This window comes from Meriones unguiculatus, chromosome 14 (genome assembly GCF_030254825.1).
Source record: "Meriones unguiculatus strain TT.TT164.6M chromosome 14, Bangor_MerUng_6.1, whole genome shotgun sequence".
Lineage (NCBI taxonomy): Eukaryota > Metazoa > Chordata > Mammalia > Rodentia > Muridae > Meriones > Meriones unguiculatus.
The window spans coordinates 19,513,539-19,530,659 of NC_083361.1; the positions used below are offsets into that span (position 1 = coordinate 19,513,539).

The window sequence follows — 17,121 nt, forward strand, 5'->3', positions numbered from 1 at the left end:
TGAGATCCTTGAAAAGAAATGTCTTAATGAACAGGTAAGAATGTCTTGTTTGTCACTCTGCTTTTCTGTTTGTGTTGCAGGTAGGGTTTCTCTGTGTAGCCTTGGCTGGCCTAGACTTGCTTTGTAGACCAGGCTGGCTTTGAACTCTTACAAGCCCACCTGCTTCTGCCTCCCCGAGTGCTGGATTACATACAGGCTGCCGGAGCCCAGCCTCTGTCTTTTAAACAAAGTAGGGGGGTGCTCTACCATTCTTGGCAGATCAAAGTGGCCATTTCCTTGGCTGTTTGGGACACCAACTGAAATCACACTCCTGTTAAATCTGAACTTCTTTTAAGAGAAAGCTCGTTAAAGTCGGAGCCTGGCCTGGGGAAATGCCCAGTACCAGTGTGTGTTTACAGTCTTTATTTGCCCCACCCCCACCCCCGGTTCTCAAACATCTTCGACAAATCCTAGGGGGCTGCAGCTGAAAGCCACTTGCTGCAGATGACCACTGAAACCCAGCTTCAAGCGGAAAACGCCCAGGACAGCAGGCTGAGCCCAGGATCTTCAAAACGCCACAGTAAGAAACAACCATGGAATTTTGCACAGGAATGCTTCAGCCCTATATTGGGTGTGCCACAGCATGCAGAGGGCACTTCCGTTTGCAGGAAGGTCGCCCAGCTCCTAAGCCATGGTCTCTCTGTGAAAGCTTTGAGGTATATCTGCTTCCAAAGCCGGTGATGCAGGACTCAGAGGTAGTAAATACACCAGGTGTAAAGACCAAACCTGTTCTGTAAAATCTACAGTAGGAAGCGTGCTTAAACAAACAAACAAACAAACAAACAAAAAAAGGAATTTGGCTGTATGCCAAGAAATCAGGTGCACAGTGGTGGAACATTATAAAAAATTTACACAATAATTTCCCCATAATATAAAGGAGCCTAGCTGCTGAACAATCTCACATCCACTGAGTAAAAAAAATACCACCCACCCCTCTTGAAACTTAAAGAAAGACTCGTTATGGAGAGTTAATGGAAAGGTCTTCATTCTCCATCTGGATTCCCAACACATGGCTCGGAGACCCTGAGACGCGAGTCCAGCCTGCAAAGGCTGGGCAAGATAAGCCCTGACGCTGTCTGTTCCTCCAGGCAGAAAGATACTTCCTTACCTCTCAGGACAAAGAAAGAAAAATGGAACCTCAACAAACAAACAGAACAAGATACTGCCCCTAAAGGGCAGTAATAATGTCTCTGCCAATCGCAAAGACTTTGACAAGAGGCAAAAAATGAAATACAAAAGTGAATTTATAGTTTTGTAAAACTATCTGCCCCCTCCCAGAAGAAATGAGTCTCTCTCCCCTCTCCCCAGCCCTTCTCCTTGGGACCAGCTGGCAGTGATCTAATGGGAGCATCATTCCTCCATCTGAGCCCAGGCCTCTTCTGCTTTCTCATAGTATTGGTTGGCTAGCCGGCCCTTCATGGCCTCCATCGCTGCCTCGGCTGCCTGGGTGTACAAGTCTCCTGAAAGAGAGCAAAGCAGGGCACAAAGAGGTGAGCCACTTGTTTTCATCAAGCTAGCAAACCTCATCTCACCCAAAAGAGCATCTGAGGTGTCTATAGCAACCCAACCTGTATGTTATGATCCAAGTCTCTGGGGGGTAGCCTATGAGCAAACCTGGCCAGCCAGAGCAGTTTTCTATTCCCTCGTGTTGCTGTGGAAGGCAAGCGCTTGTAGGACACCCGAGAGTTCTACCACTGAGCCACACCCCAACCTGAAAAAAGAATTTCTGTTGTCCATAGCAACCAGTCTATATGGCAGCTCAAAACTGGAAGACGTATCTAATGGTGGGGGCTAGAGAGACAGATGGCTCGGCAATTAAGACTGCTTGCTTCCCTTCAAGGGACCCAAGCTCAGTTCCCAGTGTCCACATTGGGCAGCTCATCACTGCCTATAACTCCAGTTTTCAGGACCCAGAACCCTCTTCTGGCCTCCACAAGTATGTCTAAACACTCAGCAAACATTCACATATACACATACATTAAAGATAATTAAAATTTTTAAAGTTTAAAAGATATCTAACATGTCCATCAGATTACAGTAGTTAAAATGTGGTATAGTCACCGAGTGGCATATTATGTAGTAAAGGAATAACAGTAACAAAAGACAGAAATTACTAAATAATAGAATAAAAGTAATAAAAGAAAAGAAGTCAGCGTGCAAAGACAGATGTGCTGCCAGCTTGAGGCCCTGAGCTGAATCCCTGGGGCAGGGTAGAAGGAGAACAAATCCCCACAGGCTGCCCTCTGATATCCCCTTACACGTGCGTGCGCACACACACACACACACACACACACACACACACACATACACACACACACATACACACACACACACACCCACAGATGAGAAAAACGTTTTCTTTTACAAAAGGAATGAGCCAGGTAAGGAAGTGCATGCCTGTAGCTACGGCATAAGCTGAGGTATGTTTGTAACCAGCTGGATTACACAGACCTTGCCTCAAAACAGAGAGCAAGGAAGCCAGACACAAAAGGCCACATATTGTGTGATTCCGCCTGTAAAGTGAGTCCAGAACAGGCACATCCTTAAAGACAGAGAGTAGATCAGTGATTGCTGAGAAGTGGGGAAGGATGCTGAAAGCGATTGCTGACACAGGATTTCTTTCAGGGTGTGTACAGTTAGATAATCGTGATGAGAGACGAAATGTTATGAAGAGTTCAGCTGGTTGAGGGTTGGCCTGGTGCTATGTGGTTTGATGTTAAGTACTGGCCAACTAAGATCTTGTCCCTACTCAGCTGAGCACATTCTCATGTAAACCCGTCCTTGTGTAAACCTTGTTCCACCTAATTTAAAGCTGATTGGTTGATTAAAACAAACAAACAAACAAACAAAAACTGCTGAAATTTGGGATCTGGCAGAAGAAAGGGAGGTGGAGTTTGGGGTTCGCAGAAGGGGGTTGAGGGACCACCAGTAGAGAGGAGAAGGCAAGATAGGAGGAGAAGGCAATGGACTGGCACCATGGGTTAGCGTGGGAAAGGAGCACATGGCAGGATCAGCGTGGATGGAGGAGATGGAGAACATTAATAAGCTTTTTGGGACCATAGATGGGAGGTAGCTCAAGAATGGGGCTGGGAGGTAAAGTTAGTTTAGAGGGTTAACATCTGCAGTGCCCCAGGTAAAAGCTAGTTTATCAAATACAACAGGTGTCTGTGCCTTCATTTGATTGCTGGCGGGTTAGATAATACCGCCGGAATAATTAGAGCCTGATAATAAACATGTATTAGGCCACACCTTTTAAATTTACCACAACAGCAGCTTCATCTTTAAAACTGCAAAGCCTGCCCTCATGGGGGTTGGGGGAGGTTGGTTCCAGGATCTACCAAGGACAGCAAAACGTGCTTGAGTCAGAGAGAGTGTCGTGTTTACACCCGGCCTGCGCATCTTCTCCCATTTGCTCCAGTCATCTCTAGATGACTTGGAATGCCAAAATCGGTGCCGGTGCCACGAAGGGAGATGTGCTGTGCAGCTGGGGAACTGCTGTGGCTTGAATGAAATGTCTCCCGTAGGCTGGTGGGTTTGAACATTGGTCCTCAGCTGGTGATGCTATTTGGGAAGGGTGTGGGATATTTAGGAGGTAGAGCCTTACGGGAGGAGGTACGTCAGCTTTGAGGTTGTAGAGCCCGTGCCACTTCCTGTTTTCCCTCTCTGCTTCCTGTGTATGCTTCCTGACTGCTGGCCCAGCCTCTGGCTGTTGGTGCCAAACTTCACCACCACGACAGACTGGGAGCAAAATCAATCCCCTCTGGATGTGTAAACCAAAATAAGTCCTTTCTTCCTGAGGTTGTTTTCCTCAAGGTAGTCCATCACAACAATGGAAAAGTAACAAATATGGAGAAGGATAGCAAGAAAAGTCTATGTATAATAAGGAATGAACTGACTCCCACACACTGGTCCTCTGGTTTTCACATATGTGCAACGGTGTGGTCATGCATGCACAAACATACAAAACAAGTAAAGATTGTTAAGTCTCTGTCTATAGATGCAAAACTTGGGGAGACTGACTGCATTCTTATTTAATTTATATACATATATTTTGATGTGATGCCTTCATCTGTCTCTTCCCTTATTTATTTTTTTAAGTATTTGGGGTACCTGTGCTATAGTGTAGGTGTGGAGGTCAGAGGCCAATTCTGTGGAGTCAGTTCTCTTCTTCCACCTTTACATGGGTTTTGGTGACATAAACTTCGGTTATGAGGGTGACCTCAGCCCCCCCCTTCTGTTGTTCTCTTATTTTTTGAGGCAGAGTTGCTTTCCCATTGAACCTGGAGCTTGCTATTTCAGCTACACTGGTTGGCTAGCAGATCCCCAGGATCCACTTGTCTTTGCCAGGCCGAGACTGGGATTATAGATTATATGACTATAGATTATATGAATACCACATCCCGCTTTTTCCCCTTCCTTTGTAGCCTTGGCTGTCCTGATACTTGCTCTGTAGACCAGGCTGCCCTGAAACTCAGAGGTTGGCCTATCCCTGCCTCTGAGTGCTGGGATTAAAGGCGTGTGCCACCACCTCCCAGCCCACATCCTGCTTTTTACATTGGTGCTGGGGATCTGGATTCAGGTCCTCATGCTTGAGCTCATGCCTGTGATATTGGGACTCCTCTCCCCGCTACCGATCTCTAAAGTATATCTTGTTAATCATATGGCACATAACTCAAATCTGGACTCAGGAGGCAACAGCAGATCGATCTCTGTGAGCTCCAGGCCAGCCTGATCTATATAGTGAGCTCCAGGCCAGCCAAGGCTACACAGTCAGACCACCTAAAAAAAAAATAAAAAAATCAGGCTGGAGTATCTGCTGCTCTTGCAGAGGACCCAGGTTCAATTTCCAGCACCCACATGGCAGCTCACAACCACCTGTTAACTCCAGTTCCTGGCCTCCGAGGGTACCAGGCACATACATGTAGAGAAACACCCATACATATAAAATACGATAGAGTAAAATTAAAATGTTCGTCTGCAGGCCAGCTATATAAAACCCCCTACCGTAGAAAGGGACTTTTCTGATAACTTGTAATTCCAGTGGGATGAGAACAATAGCTCTTCACCAGCCCTCTCTTATCCCAGGGAAGGTCTGTGGGCCTCACCTGATCTCTGGGGGTTCTTGTCCAGCCCAAATCCACCAGTGAGCAGCATCTCTGCCTCCCTGGCCAACAGTGCATACTGGGGCTCATCCTGTATCCCATCGTACTCTCCACCTTCATCACAGTCCGTCGTCTCCAGGGCTGTGCTGTACCAGTGTAAGGCTTCTGACCAATCTTGACACCTTGCCAGGAGACAGAGAGGGGAGAGGGATTTTATTACGGTAATGGGGGAAGACAGAGGACCGCTGAGCTGGAGGGCAAGCCTGGGATCCCACTGTGACCACAACCTCTGATCCACCAACTATAGTACCAAAGGCCACCACATCTAAAGGACACCTTCATCTTGCAGACTTTTTATGTTTATATATATATTTTTAATTTGGATTCATGTGTCCCTGAGTGTATATGCAGCTGTACACGGAGGCCAAAAGAAGGCATGGGATCCCCTGGAGCTAGAGTTACATGTGGTTGTGAATTTCTTGTTGTAGGTGCTGGGAACAGAACTCAGATCCTCTGGAAGAGCAGCAAGGGCTCTTAACCTCCAAGTAAATTCTCTGGCCCCAGTTTCTTTCTTTTTTTCTTTTTCCTTTTTTCCTCCTCTTCCTCTTCTTCCTTCTTCTCTTCTTCTTCTTTTGGTCTTTCGAGACAGGGTTTCTCTTTGTAGCCCTGGCTGTCCTGGAGTTTTTTCTATACAGCAGGCTGGCCTCAAACTCAGAGATCCACCTTCCTCTGCTACCTGGAGTGCTGGGATTAAAGGCAGGTGCTGCCACCGCGGCCTTGTCAGTTTCTATAATTTTTAAGGGATCTTCCCTTAACAAAATTGGCATAATGGTCCAGGCATGGTGGCGCATGTCTTTGATCCCAGCAGAGGTGGGTGGATCTCTCTGAATTTGAGACCAGCCTGTTCTACAAATTGAGTCCAGGACAGCCAGGGCTATTACACAGAGAAACCCTGTCTGGGGGGGAAAAAAAGTGGTACAGTATGACAGCTCTTTCACCAATGGGAGGAGACTACCTTGGGGAAGGGTGACACCTATGACTCGGCACCCTGTGGGCTAGACATTGCATGGCCGGTGACCTTGCTATACCACCCTTTACCTGAGGAGCAGAAAGGGTGGGAGGCGAGGGCCGCTGCAGAAGCCCCCGGAGCCGTGGTTCTCAACCTTCTGATGCTGTGACCCTTTAGTACCGTTCCTCATGCCGTGGTGACCCCGATTATAAAATTATTTTTGTTGCTGCTTCGTAACTGTAATTTTGCCACTGTTATGAGCCATAAGGTAAATATCTGAGTTTTCTGATGGTCTTAGGTGACCCCGTGAAAAGGTTGTTCAGGTCCAAAGGGGTTGTGACCCACAGGTTGAGAACCACTGCTCTGGAACCATCTGAATTAACAGCAATAAACCAGACCCCTGTTTCTGTATTTGGTAACAAGGTCTAAGTAGGCAGACCTTGCTTATGGGAACTCAAGCTTCTGCCTCGGAATCCCAAGGGTTAGGCCTCCAGGCATCTACCACCACAGCCAGCCTCCTCAGGCTCTGCCTGTGACAGCCAGTCCTGCTCTCCACTGCCCATGGAGAAGGTCTCTCAGCCTAGTCACGGGATCTCCAGCTACTTCAGTAATGCACATGAGGTAAACCACCAAGGGGGTACCTACGCCCTATCCAAAGTTTCACAAACCACAGAACTAACACGGCAGCTGGCTGCTTCTCTCTGGTGTCAGCCAGCTGAGGTTTACAATAGATCGCCAGAGAGCAGAGAGAAGTCTGCCGGAAGGGCTCAGAGTGTCCTGAAGCATGTGGGAAACAGCAGCTCTAGGTGACTTTAGTCCTGACTGCCTAGCCTTGGCTTTCTCCACCCTCCACTCTTCAACACCGCGTTAAAAGAGAATCAAAACAAGAGCAGGAAAAATGCAGTAAAAAAATCACCCTGAATTCTATTTCTGTGGACTATCATACTGAACTACATAATCTTTCTGATTTTTCCCCCCTAAGCAAATCTTTACAGATACTGGCAAAATGGCTGTCATCTATTACATACTTTCTGTGTCAGGCACTGTAGGGAAGGTATTTAATCTTCATCGGACCATCACTAGCGATAGATAGATGCCATCATTATTCCTATTTCACCAAATGAAGAAACGGAGGCCAGGGAAGTAACTTGTTGAAGGTCACTGGATTGGTAAACAGGCAGAGCCAAGGCTAGAATCCATGTCTGTCCTGAATGCAAGGAACAGCATCCCCTGTAGCCCAGACTACCCCAGCATCACCCAGTACCTGTCTGGGCTGAGGTTCAGACCAGTGTCAAAAGCTCGGGCCACTAGGATCATGGACTGCCTGTCACCAGCTTCTGCCGCCTTCAGTAAGTACTCGAAGCCTTTCGTCTTGTTCTCGTCTGTCTCCTGCCAAAGAGCAAGGACACAAACAGCAAGTGGGTGTGCGTGTGAGGCTGCAGAGACTCCCTTGTCCATTTCCAGTTTCTTTAGTTCTGAGAGTTCTGGGCTGGGCCTGCCAGAGAACATGTCCACGGCTTTTAGATTATTGATGGACTTCTCCAGCCGTCCCCACCAGGGACTGAAGAAACTAAATTTCAGCAGAGCAGCAGCAGCACACACCTTTCATCCCAACACTCAGGAGGCAGAGGCAGGATATGTCTGAGATTGAGACTAGTCTGGTCAACAGAGAGAGTTCCAGGATAGCCAGGGCTACACAAAGACACCCTGTCTCATAAAACAAAACAAACCCTAAATTTTTATTATACTTACTTATTTATTGTGTGTGACTGTACATGTGTAAGGTCAGAGACACTTTGTGGGAGTTGGTTCTTTCTTTCTACCATGTCGGACCCAGGGATTGAACTCAGGCTGTCAGGCTTCGTGGCAAGTGCCTTTGCCCACTGGGCCATCTTGCTGGCCCAACGTCAGAATATCTTAAACAACCCCCCCCACACAAAAAAAGACCATATCCCACAACTTACAAACGTTCCCTATACCCCTTCCACCATCCTCCCCCAGCCAGAGGCAATGACTGGTCTGCTTTCTATCTCCATGGACTCTGGATGTGTCCTACATACATGGAATAGAACTACAGAACACACGCCCATTTGTGTCCAGCTGCTGCTTTGTCCAGCCGCCTATCCACGCACAGCCTCTACCACCGTGACAGGACAGAGAGGGACAGATGAGGACAGACAAATCCACCAAGGCCTCTCAGCCTCTCAGTCTCTCCCAGGAAGCTTTCCCAGTCCTTGTCCATTCAACTCTTTCCTCCTGTGCCCAAGGACCAGGAAAAGAGGGAGGAGGAGAACCCGACACCATTTCTGCCATGTCACCATCTTGTTGTTTCAGCTGCTACCTGCCTGGCTCTTCAGCCCCAGCTCCTGCACCGCCTCATCCCACATTCCAACACTAATGACCTCTGTGGCCATTTTGATTCTCACCTCTGGGCTTGAGTATGTATGATATCTATCTGGTATCTATCTCTAAGGGAATGGCTCGCCTCCCACACTCTGCCTACCTCATCCCCACACAGCCTTTCTGTCTCACATGGCCAGCCTTTGTCCATCCATCTCTGAATGAATGAGAAGCTACTGAGTGCCAGGCTCTGCTCCAGCTATAGTAATGTGGCCCAAAGCACTATCAAGAGGTTCACATAGACACATCAAAGACCCATACAGGCCTCTTTCTCACTTATTTCCACCAGGACTTCCGTTTCTCCTAGCATATCCTGTCATTTATTACCTGGACCCATAATTTGTTACCTCCACTAACTGGCCAAAGATAGAGATCAATTATACCTCTAAAGTGATTGATCCCAAACCAGAAGTCAGAATTCTTTATTTTGAGAGTCAGGTAATAATGAGTATAGTAGGGCTGGCCTTTCCTATACATGCCTGATGCCAACCATCACTGAGACACTTGCCATACACGTAGCCCAGGCTGGCCTAAAATTCATGATCTTCCTGCCTCAGCCTCCTGAGTGCTGGGATTACAAGAGGGAGCCACTAGGCCTGTCTACCCACGAAAATCCTCCAGCTGGGCATAGTAGGGCACACCTGTAATCCCAGCACTCAGGAGGCAGAGGTAGGCAGATCTCTGGGGATTCAAGGCCAGCCTGGTCTACATAATGAGTTCCAGGACAGCTAGAAAAACAACAAAAAACAGAACAGAACCAAATCCTCCAGTAGGTGACTTCCAGGATGGAGGCCATAAGAAATGGACTGGCTGAGCCCTTCACTTTAGCTTGGGTGCAAACATCCCCTCACCTTCAGAGAAACATTAGCCAGGATGTGGTGGGGCAGCTGAGAGTACATGAGGCCCAGGCCCACGATGGCCTCCAGTTCTCCCAGGTCGGCTGCATGCTCCAGGTGGAAGATGGCTGACTCTCGGTCCCATTCCTCGTCCTTCTCGCAGAAGCGCCCGCCCTCGTGGTACCGTACCATGGCCAGATGGACCTGTCACACAGACTTCAGTGTTGCTCTGGCTGCCTGGGAAGCCAAAGCCATGCCTGAGGGCAGCCCAACCAGCCTGCAGGAAGAAGCGATTAGTGGAGGAGGGGAGTGAGCCCTGGGCTCAGGAATGGGCATCACCCATACCTTCCCCAAAACAGACTTCCCGATTTTCCTCTCAAGGTCCAGGGCATTTAGCCTTTGCACTTCCAGGGCCACAGCCGAGGGCCTCGGCAGGTGCAGGCGGGAAGGATTGAGCAGGTTCCATGTCTCCACACAGACCTGATGGGAGAGACCAGGTGGATGGGGTTTAAAGGCTGGAGAAGTGAGGGGCTGGGAGTTTAAAGGCAGAGGAGTGAGTGGATGTGCTGTCACAGAAGTAAGCAGCCACAGCAACAGAAGCTGGCTGGTTAGGGACAGGTAGGAACCCCCTAATGCCATCCAACTCTACTGGACAAGCGTGGCTCTAATTCCTTTGGTTTGTTTCTGACAGTACAAACAAGAGTCTTGCTATGTATCCAGATGGACCTTGAACTCACAATGTAGTCTTGGCTGGCCTTGCATTCAGGATCTTCCTTTCTCAGCCTCTCAAGTGCTGGGATTACAAGTAACCACCCCCACCTCCCCACCCTACAGAGCTCCAATTCTAATTATCACTTGTCACCAGCTCAAAGGTATTACAGAGGGCATCAACAGGCAACAGCAGAACAGACCCCAGTGGCCCTGAGCCTGGAGCTGGATCATTGCTATGTCTTTTTTTTTTTTTTTTTTTTTGAGACAGGGTTTCTCTGTGTAGCCTTGGCTGTCCTGGTTTCACTCTGTAGACCAGGCTGGCCTCAAACTCATAGAGATCCACCTGCCTCTGCCTCCCTGAGTGCTGGGATCACAGGTGTGCGCCACCACACCCTTCTACGATGCTAAGCCTTCTAAGCGCTTTCTCACACCAGGCACACCAGGAAAATCTGACTCCCACAGACACACTTGCTTTCTCTGTGAGTCAACCCAGATGAGGTAGGAGGGCTACATCGATCAGACACTTCACAGAATACAGGCAGCTAAATGCCCTGCAGCCCTGAAGCAAGAAGGACTCAGCCCAGAATGCCAACGGTGACTCAGTGGAGCAACTCTGTCATACTCCAGGCCAAGAAGGTGTCACGTGACCATCAGCAGAGGACAAAGAATCCAGCTGCTGGCGTGGTTGGGGTTAGAAGGGGCCTCTGGGCTCCAGATTTCAGGGGTCAGGCTTTAGGGGAGGAAGGGTTCTGCAGGCAGGAGGACCTCTCAGCAAACACAGAGAGGTAACACAGAGAATAACAGGAACTGATGGCCAGCCTTTCCAAGGGATGCTTGACAGGAGCCAACGCTAAGACACCTATCACACACACAGTGGCCAAAAGACAAGTGCACCAAAAGTAGTACGTAAAATCACCCTCAGCCTTCATGTTTGAAGTATGTATTAAACACAATGGATTATGTGTTTAATATAATTATGTATGTACACAATGGATCTCATGGTTAGACTTTGGGCCCCTCTCAAGCTGTCAAATTGTGCATATGCAAGTCTCCCTTGCCCGGGACACGGCCCCCAACCTGATCTTTGCAGAACGAACATGCACGAGGTGGAGGGGCAGGCACTGTGTCAGGAGGAGGGCAGAACACAGTAAAAGCCAGAAGAGGCAGGCCGGTTCCTATCAGTGCATACCCGACCAGAGCTGCCCAGGCTGTCCTCATCTGATTCCGGCCTTCGGTTGCCATTGGAGTGGCCCTGCAAGGGAGCAGAGACTGAGTGATTGTAGGAGGAAGACCTTTCTCCCTCTCCTGGGGGGCAGGCCCAGTCACTCCCAGGACCCCTCCTCTAGGGTCACTAGTTCTCCACTAGCCCCTGGTGAAGCTGGACCCTTCGTTGGCAGAGCTCATGAGTTCATAGCCATCTTGTCTCTGTCTGTGTGAACAGACTGAAGTGACCCCTGGGTACCAGAGTCAGCATGAAGCCACTGGGGAAATAGTGGTTAGTTCTTTCTCTGGCCAAGCCTCCTCCTGCATGCCTTACATTCATAACGATATAGCAGGGACCAAGGCCTTGCGTATTACAGGCCTCACTCTACAGGTTCCATTTTGATGCATGGTGAAGTCTCTGAAGGGCTGACAGTATTGAAGTCATCTCCCATCCAGTGCTGGGAGGGAGACTGAGGAAGCAGGCCTGAGGACCTGCTCCCCAACCCAGGCCTGCCACCATTAGGCCCTAGAGCCACACACCCTCCTAGTTATACCAGCACCAGTGAGGCCCATTACCCAGCATCCTCTCTGCTCGGCAACCAAAGGTTCCAGCTTCAAAGGTTTCTCTGCCATTTTCTTGTCCTTGGATTTTGTTTGTTTGTTTTGTGGTTGTTGTTCTTTCTGAGACAGGGTATCCTTAGCGTAGTCTGGATATATTCCGGACCACTCAAGTGTGTCACCATGCCCAGCCTGCTTGTTATTTTTCAACCTTATATCTAAGCTGCTCTCTCTTCCCCCTCCTTGTCCATTTCAGCCCACTTCACCTTCTCCCCTGCACTGGACTTCATCTGAAACCTGGCTGGCTGTTTTAATTTTACATGTTCTCTCGTTCCCTTTAGCTTTTTATCGTTAAGGATAATGGGTGAGGTGATGAAGGTCTCTGGTCTCAGGGTCTGGGGGTGCTTACATGTTCTCGGGGCTCAGGGTCATCCAGGTCACTTCGCTTCTCGCTTGGGTATCCACTGTCCCCACTATTCTCAGAGTCCTGCAGAGAGAAGATGATCTTAGGGTTTGGTGGCGCTCCAAGTACCTGGAGGGACATCTGGACATCCTAGTCACCTGTTTTCTCTCCTTTGCTTTATTACCTTATTTCTTCCTGCCTCCTGCTGTCCGGGAGACCAGAGAGCAGTAAAAAGCAAAGAACTTAGGCACAAGCCCTGGCCTTGCTAGTCGCCAGCTAAGACCAGGCAACTGCTCAGCTTCTCTGCGTTTCAGTTTCCTTGGCTTGGGGATTCATTCTAGTACCTCCTTTGAAGAGCTGTTACGGTTTGGTATAAAATGTGCCCCCCCCAGGTCCCCAGCTAGTTGTGCTATTGAGAGGTGAAGGGATCATGAGAGTGCCAATCTCATCAATGGGGTAACCCCAGGTACGAGCTCATAGCTGAATGTATTATTAGGGTGTGGGCCCTGGTAGGAGAAAGCAGGTTCCTGGAACACACCTCAAAATACCTTTTATCCCCAGACCCTTCTGATCTCTTTGCTGCTCCCCACCTCCTGTTTCCTGGCCACCACCGGGCGAGGAATTTCTGCCACTGTGTTCTGCTTCATCACACAGTACTAAAGAAGCCAAATAACACAGGGCTGAAATCTAGGAAACAGTGAAAGAAATGTGCCTTTCCTCGCTTATTTTGGTAGTCTGTGTTTTTGTTTTGAGGCAGGGGTTCACATAGACCGGTCTGGCCTGAAACTTACTATGTCACCAAGGATGACCTTGAACTTGTGCTCCTTTTGCCTCCACGAGTGCTAGAATTACAGGTATATGTCGCCATACCTAGAATCTGTGGTACTAGGGATGGAACTCAGGGCTTCATGTATGCTAGGCAAACATTCTTTCTACCAGCTGAACACACATCTCAGGCCCCATCTAATTCTAGATTAAAATCTATTTGTAAAGGGAATAAGAAAAATCTATCTCATACATTTTGAGAATCAAGTGTGAAATCAGGGTTCTTTAAATACCATCTGGTCAAGGTGATAATTCCGAACAGCAGCCGAAAATGAACTTGAGCCTGTTGGGCAATCTGAGAGATGCCCACAGCAGACCTGGACTGGACTGCCCCTTTTAACCCAAAGCCCCCTTCCACATCACCCCGGGATGGCAGCCGGCAGCCTCCCTCCCCTCCACTCACCCGGTGATTGTCCACAGGGTCATGGTCTCTGGGGCCCATGTTATCGAGGTCACCAAACACTGGCCAGTCTGAGCAGGGACAAGCAAAGGTGATGTAGGACACACATGCCAGCAGCTGCACATGGCCTGTCTAAGGCACACGGCACCCAAACCAAACCTCAATACATATAGCCCAAACTCCTGGCAATCCCTCTGTCTCAGCCTACCAAGTGCTGGGGTCACAGGTGTGCACCAACACACCCAGAATTTTTACTTTTGATTTCTAAAGAGAAGCACGACATGGGAAAAGGAAACCGTCAACCCTGAAAAACTACAGTTCTTTCTTAAGTCTTTCCAAGTCTGCCGCTGGATAGGCACGGGATCTGTGCCTCTGCTGTGTGCACAGTTGGATATGTAATGTGCTAGTAGCACACCAGCGCCGAAGAAGCCACCTGAACAGTTACTGTTCTTGTCTCCTGTCCTAAGCAAGCTGCAGCCTGCCTGTCTGCCTGACCTGCTGCTGTTGTTGTTATTACTGCTTGGTTTCTGAGACAGGATCTGATCATGTAGCTCTGGTTGTTGCGGAACTCACTATATAGACTAAGCTGGTCTTGAACTCACAAGTGCCGGGATAAATGCATGGCCATCACACTCAGTGAGCTGACCATTTTGATTAAGTCTGCAGGCTGGGGAGAGCTCAATGGTAGAAAATAAGCCAAACAAGAGGGAGACCTGTGTTCAGCCCCCAGCGCATACCCATGGATACACAGGACAATTTTTTAAAAAGTATTTAATGCAAGTGCCTCTATCCAGTGAGCCACCTTGCCAGCCTCAGCTCTGCTCTTTTGACTTATTTGATATGTTAACAGGTTTCCTAATGCAGAATGATTCTCAGATTCTTTATTTGTTAGATTTTTTTTTAACTGTTTTTTGGAGGGTGGGGTTGTTTTTTTTTTTGTTTTTTTTTTTGAGAAAGAGTCTAACTAGGTAGCACTGGTTGGCCTCAAACTCATAGAGAATTCCCTGCCTCTATCTTAGTCATGGACCATAATAACTGGCTTATTCACAACGTTTCTGCGCTGTACATGGAACATTCTGCATTCTGTCAGATGCTGGCTTTGTTAGCTTCATCCAGCACACTGAGGTGGACTGTCTACCACAGAGGCTGTTTTAGCATACTGGATGGCTGCATCTTGAGAGTCTGTCCTGTGATCTCACCAGTATGGCCATCTGGGCTAAACTGTCTCATTTGCTACCACGGATGAAACCAGTTCAGCTCTGTTCTACCTGGTGCCTGCACCCTACGGTCACATGACTCACGGAGGTGGTCCAGTTTCTGGCTGTGTGGAGTGGCTGAAGACGGGGAGGAAGGCAGAGAGTCAAAGGTCACATCGCTCACGTTCTCATCCCCGGAGTTCTCCGAGAGGCGAAGGAGCAAGGGGGGCCTGCTGCCAGAGAGCGTCCTTATGCGGGGACTCCCGCACTTCTCCTCTGTCCCCCTCAAGATGGTCTTGGCTGATTGCTGGGGACATTAATGGGGATATTCATGTCATGCGAGAATGCTATAGGGCATGGAGGGTTCTTTCCATCCATAACTTTTTTTTTTCCCCTGAGACAGGGTTTCTCTGTGTAGCCTTGGCTGTCCTGGTTTCACTTTGTAGAGAAGGCTGGCCTCAAACTCACAGAGATCCACCTGCCTCTGCCTCCCCGAGTGTTGGGATCACAGGCATGAGTCACCACGCCCCCCCCCCAATCCATAACATTATACAGGCCTAACAGGAAATCTTGAAAAGAAAAATCAGATTAGGATTAACCCTACGGTATCCAAAAGGGGCCTGTGGATGGGGCTCAAAGGGGCTACTAGTCTGTTTCCTAAAACACTGGCTGTGCTCCACAGGCTGTGGAAGCATAGACCAATGTATACCCAGAGGCCAATAGTGAGCTGGGTGGATGGTCCCACTGTTCATACTTGGCAGGCCCAGACAGCCAGGTCTAGTCACCTATGTATGCGGGTATGCACTCATGTTTCCTGTCACTTCTGCTTCTTCCTGTTTTGCTCACTCAGGTCACAAACAGGCCAAAGCCAAGCTAATGCCATCCCAGAGGTAGCAAGGTCTGCCTTCTTGGCAACAGAAGAGCTGACCAGGTGAGCAGATTGCTGCTGCGTACTCACCAATAGCTTGGTGCTTTGATTCACCGCGTCCTGCTCCCGTGGCGAGAGGTCAAAGGGTGCAAGGCCCATGCTCTTGCAAATACGGTTGCAGGCATGAGAATAGAAGAAGAGAGCCATTCCCCGGACACCTGCAGGCAGAACAAGGGAAGGGTGTCTGGGGTCTTACTTTTGCTCAGGAATAAAGGACAGTGGGGACACTAAAAATATGGTTGGAACATGAAGGAAAAAAAACCCACTGAACTGGAGGGATGGTGGATCAGATAAGCTAAGTTCCCACTCCCGTAATCACAGGACCTACCAGTGTCTCAGTGTGTTCCCATGGATGTAGAAAGCACTAACAGCTTTTAGGGGCCACGGTCTCTGCAGACAGAGCCTAACCCCTCCACCCCCACCCCACACACACTTACCGAGATTCCCATCTCCAAAGTCAGTGCCTTTCTCCGTGTGGATCTGTGGGTCGGTATAGAGGTCACCCACACCCTGGATGTCCACCACAATTAGCTGATGGCCAGAACGCTCAAATGTGAAATGGCTGAAGGCCTGTGTGGGGCCAGGAAGAGAAGGTAGTTGTAACAGACCTGACTGTGGACGGGGCAGGTGCTGGCTAGCTGCTGTGCAGGTCTGCCCTGTTGGGGGCGCTCTCTGCAAGCGGAGCTTTATAGAGCAAAAGATGAAAGAAGGAAATCTGTTCAACTCTGCAAGGGCTTCCGGACTTATGGACATCTTGGGGCTGTTGGAAGAAACCAGCGGAGGGTGGCAGGTGTATTGCTTTAAAAAAAAAAAAATCTTGGGGGGGGGGATGGTAGGTGGTCAAACCATTAGCCATGCAAATATCAGGACCAGAACTTGATTCTCAAACCTACATAAATGCTGGGTGCAGATAGAGGCCCACCTTTTAAGTCCAGCCTTAGAAGGTGGGGATGTGATCATCTGAGCAAGGTGGCTAGAAAGACTAGCCACATCAGTGAGCTCTGGGTTTGATTGAGAGACCCTGCCTCAAAGAATAAGGTGGAAAATGATCAAGGATCATTCCCAACATCATGTAGGTGTATGTACACACCCATGCAGATACACACAAACACACCACGCACGGCTGACATACACATGGAAATGGGACATGGGAAGGGGTGAGGGAGTCTTCTTTAGGAGCTGGAAATGCTGTTCCGTGGCAGGGCACGCACCTGGTATCCTGGGATCCCACATGTTCGGATGGGCCTGAGGAGCCTTTGAGGATGTAACGCTCTACCCACAGGGATCTCCCAAGGGGCTGCAGGATAAGAGCATGGGCAGGGCAAGCCCAGGGCCTCACCTGTGGTGTCAGTCGGATGTTGTCATCACGGACAAAGCCTGAGTTGGAATTATACTTGATGTAATTGCCCTCAATGTAGTGCTCCAGGTGGAAGAGGGGCTGGCCTTGTCTGTCCTTCAACTCAATGATGCACATCTGCATGATGTCCACCTGGAGGAAGAGCAGGGAGCAG

At 49.1% G+C, this 17,121-nt stretch overlaps 1 protein-coding gene across 3 annotated transcripts in view; it reads right to left on the reverse strand.

Annotated features, from left to right (window-relative positions):
• Window positions 1–1,265: 1,265 nt before the first annotated feature.
• Window positions 1,266–17,121, reverse strand: part of Eef2k (eukaryotic elongation factor 2 kinase) — a 57,712-nt gene continuing 41,856 nt past the window's right edge. For 2 of the 3 annotated variants that reach the window (XM_021635673.2, XM_060366916.1), the window contains exons 7-18: window positions 16,950–17,099; window positions 16,048–16,180; window positions 15,641–15,768; window positions 14,788–14,989; window positions 13,490–13,557; window positions 12,268–12,345; window positions 11,287–11,349; window positions 9,732–9,866; window positions 9,402–9,590; window positions 7,415–7,539; window positions 5,145–5,323; window positions 1,266–1,499 (exon numbers count right to left, since the gene is read on the reverse strand). In XM_021635673.2, coding sequence (XP_021491348.1) covers window positions 1,390–1,499; window positions 5,145–5,323; window positions 7,415–7,539; window positions 9,402–9,590; window positions 9,732–9,866; window positions 11,287–11,349; window positions 12,268–12,345; window positions 13,490–13,557; window positions 14,788–14,989; window positions 15,641–15,768; window positions 16,048–16,180; window positions 16,950–17,099 — 1,560 coding nt within the window. In that variant the 3' untranslated portion in view covers window positions 1,266–1,389. The remainder of the gene's footprint in view (window positions 1,500–5,144; window positions 5,324–7,414; window positions 7,540–9,401; window positions 9,591–9,731; window positions 9,867–11,286; window positions 11,350–12,267; window positions 12,346–13,489; window positions 13,558–14,787; window positions 14,990–15,640; window positions 15,769–16,047; window positions 16,181–16,949; window positions 17,100–17,121) is intronic. The other variant, XM_060366917.1, reaches the window with a different exon arrangement.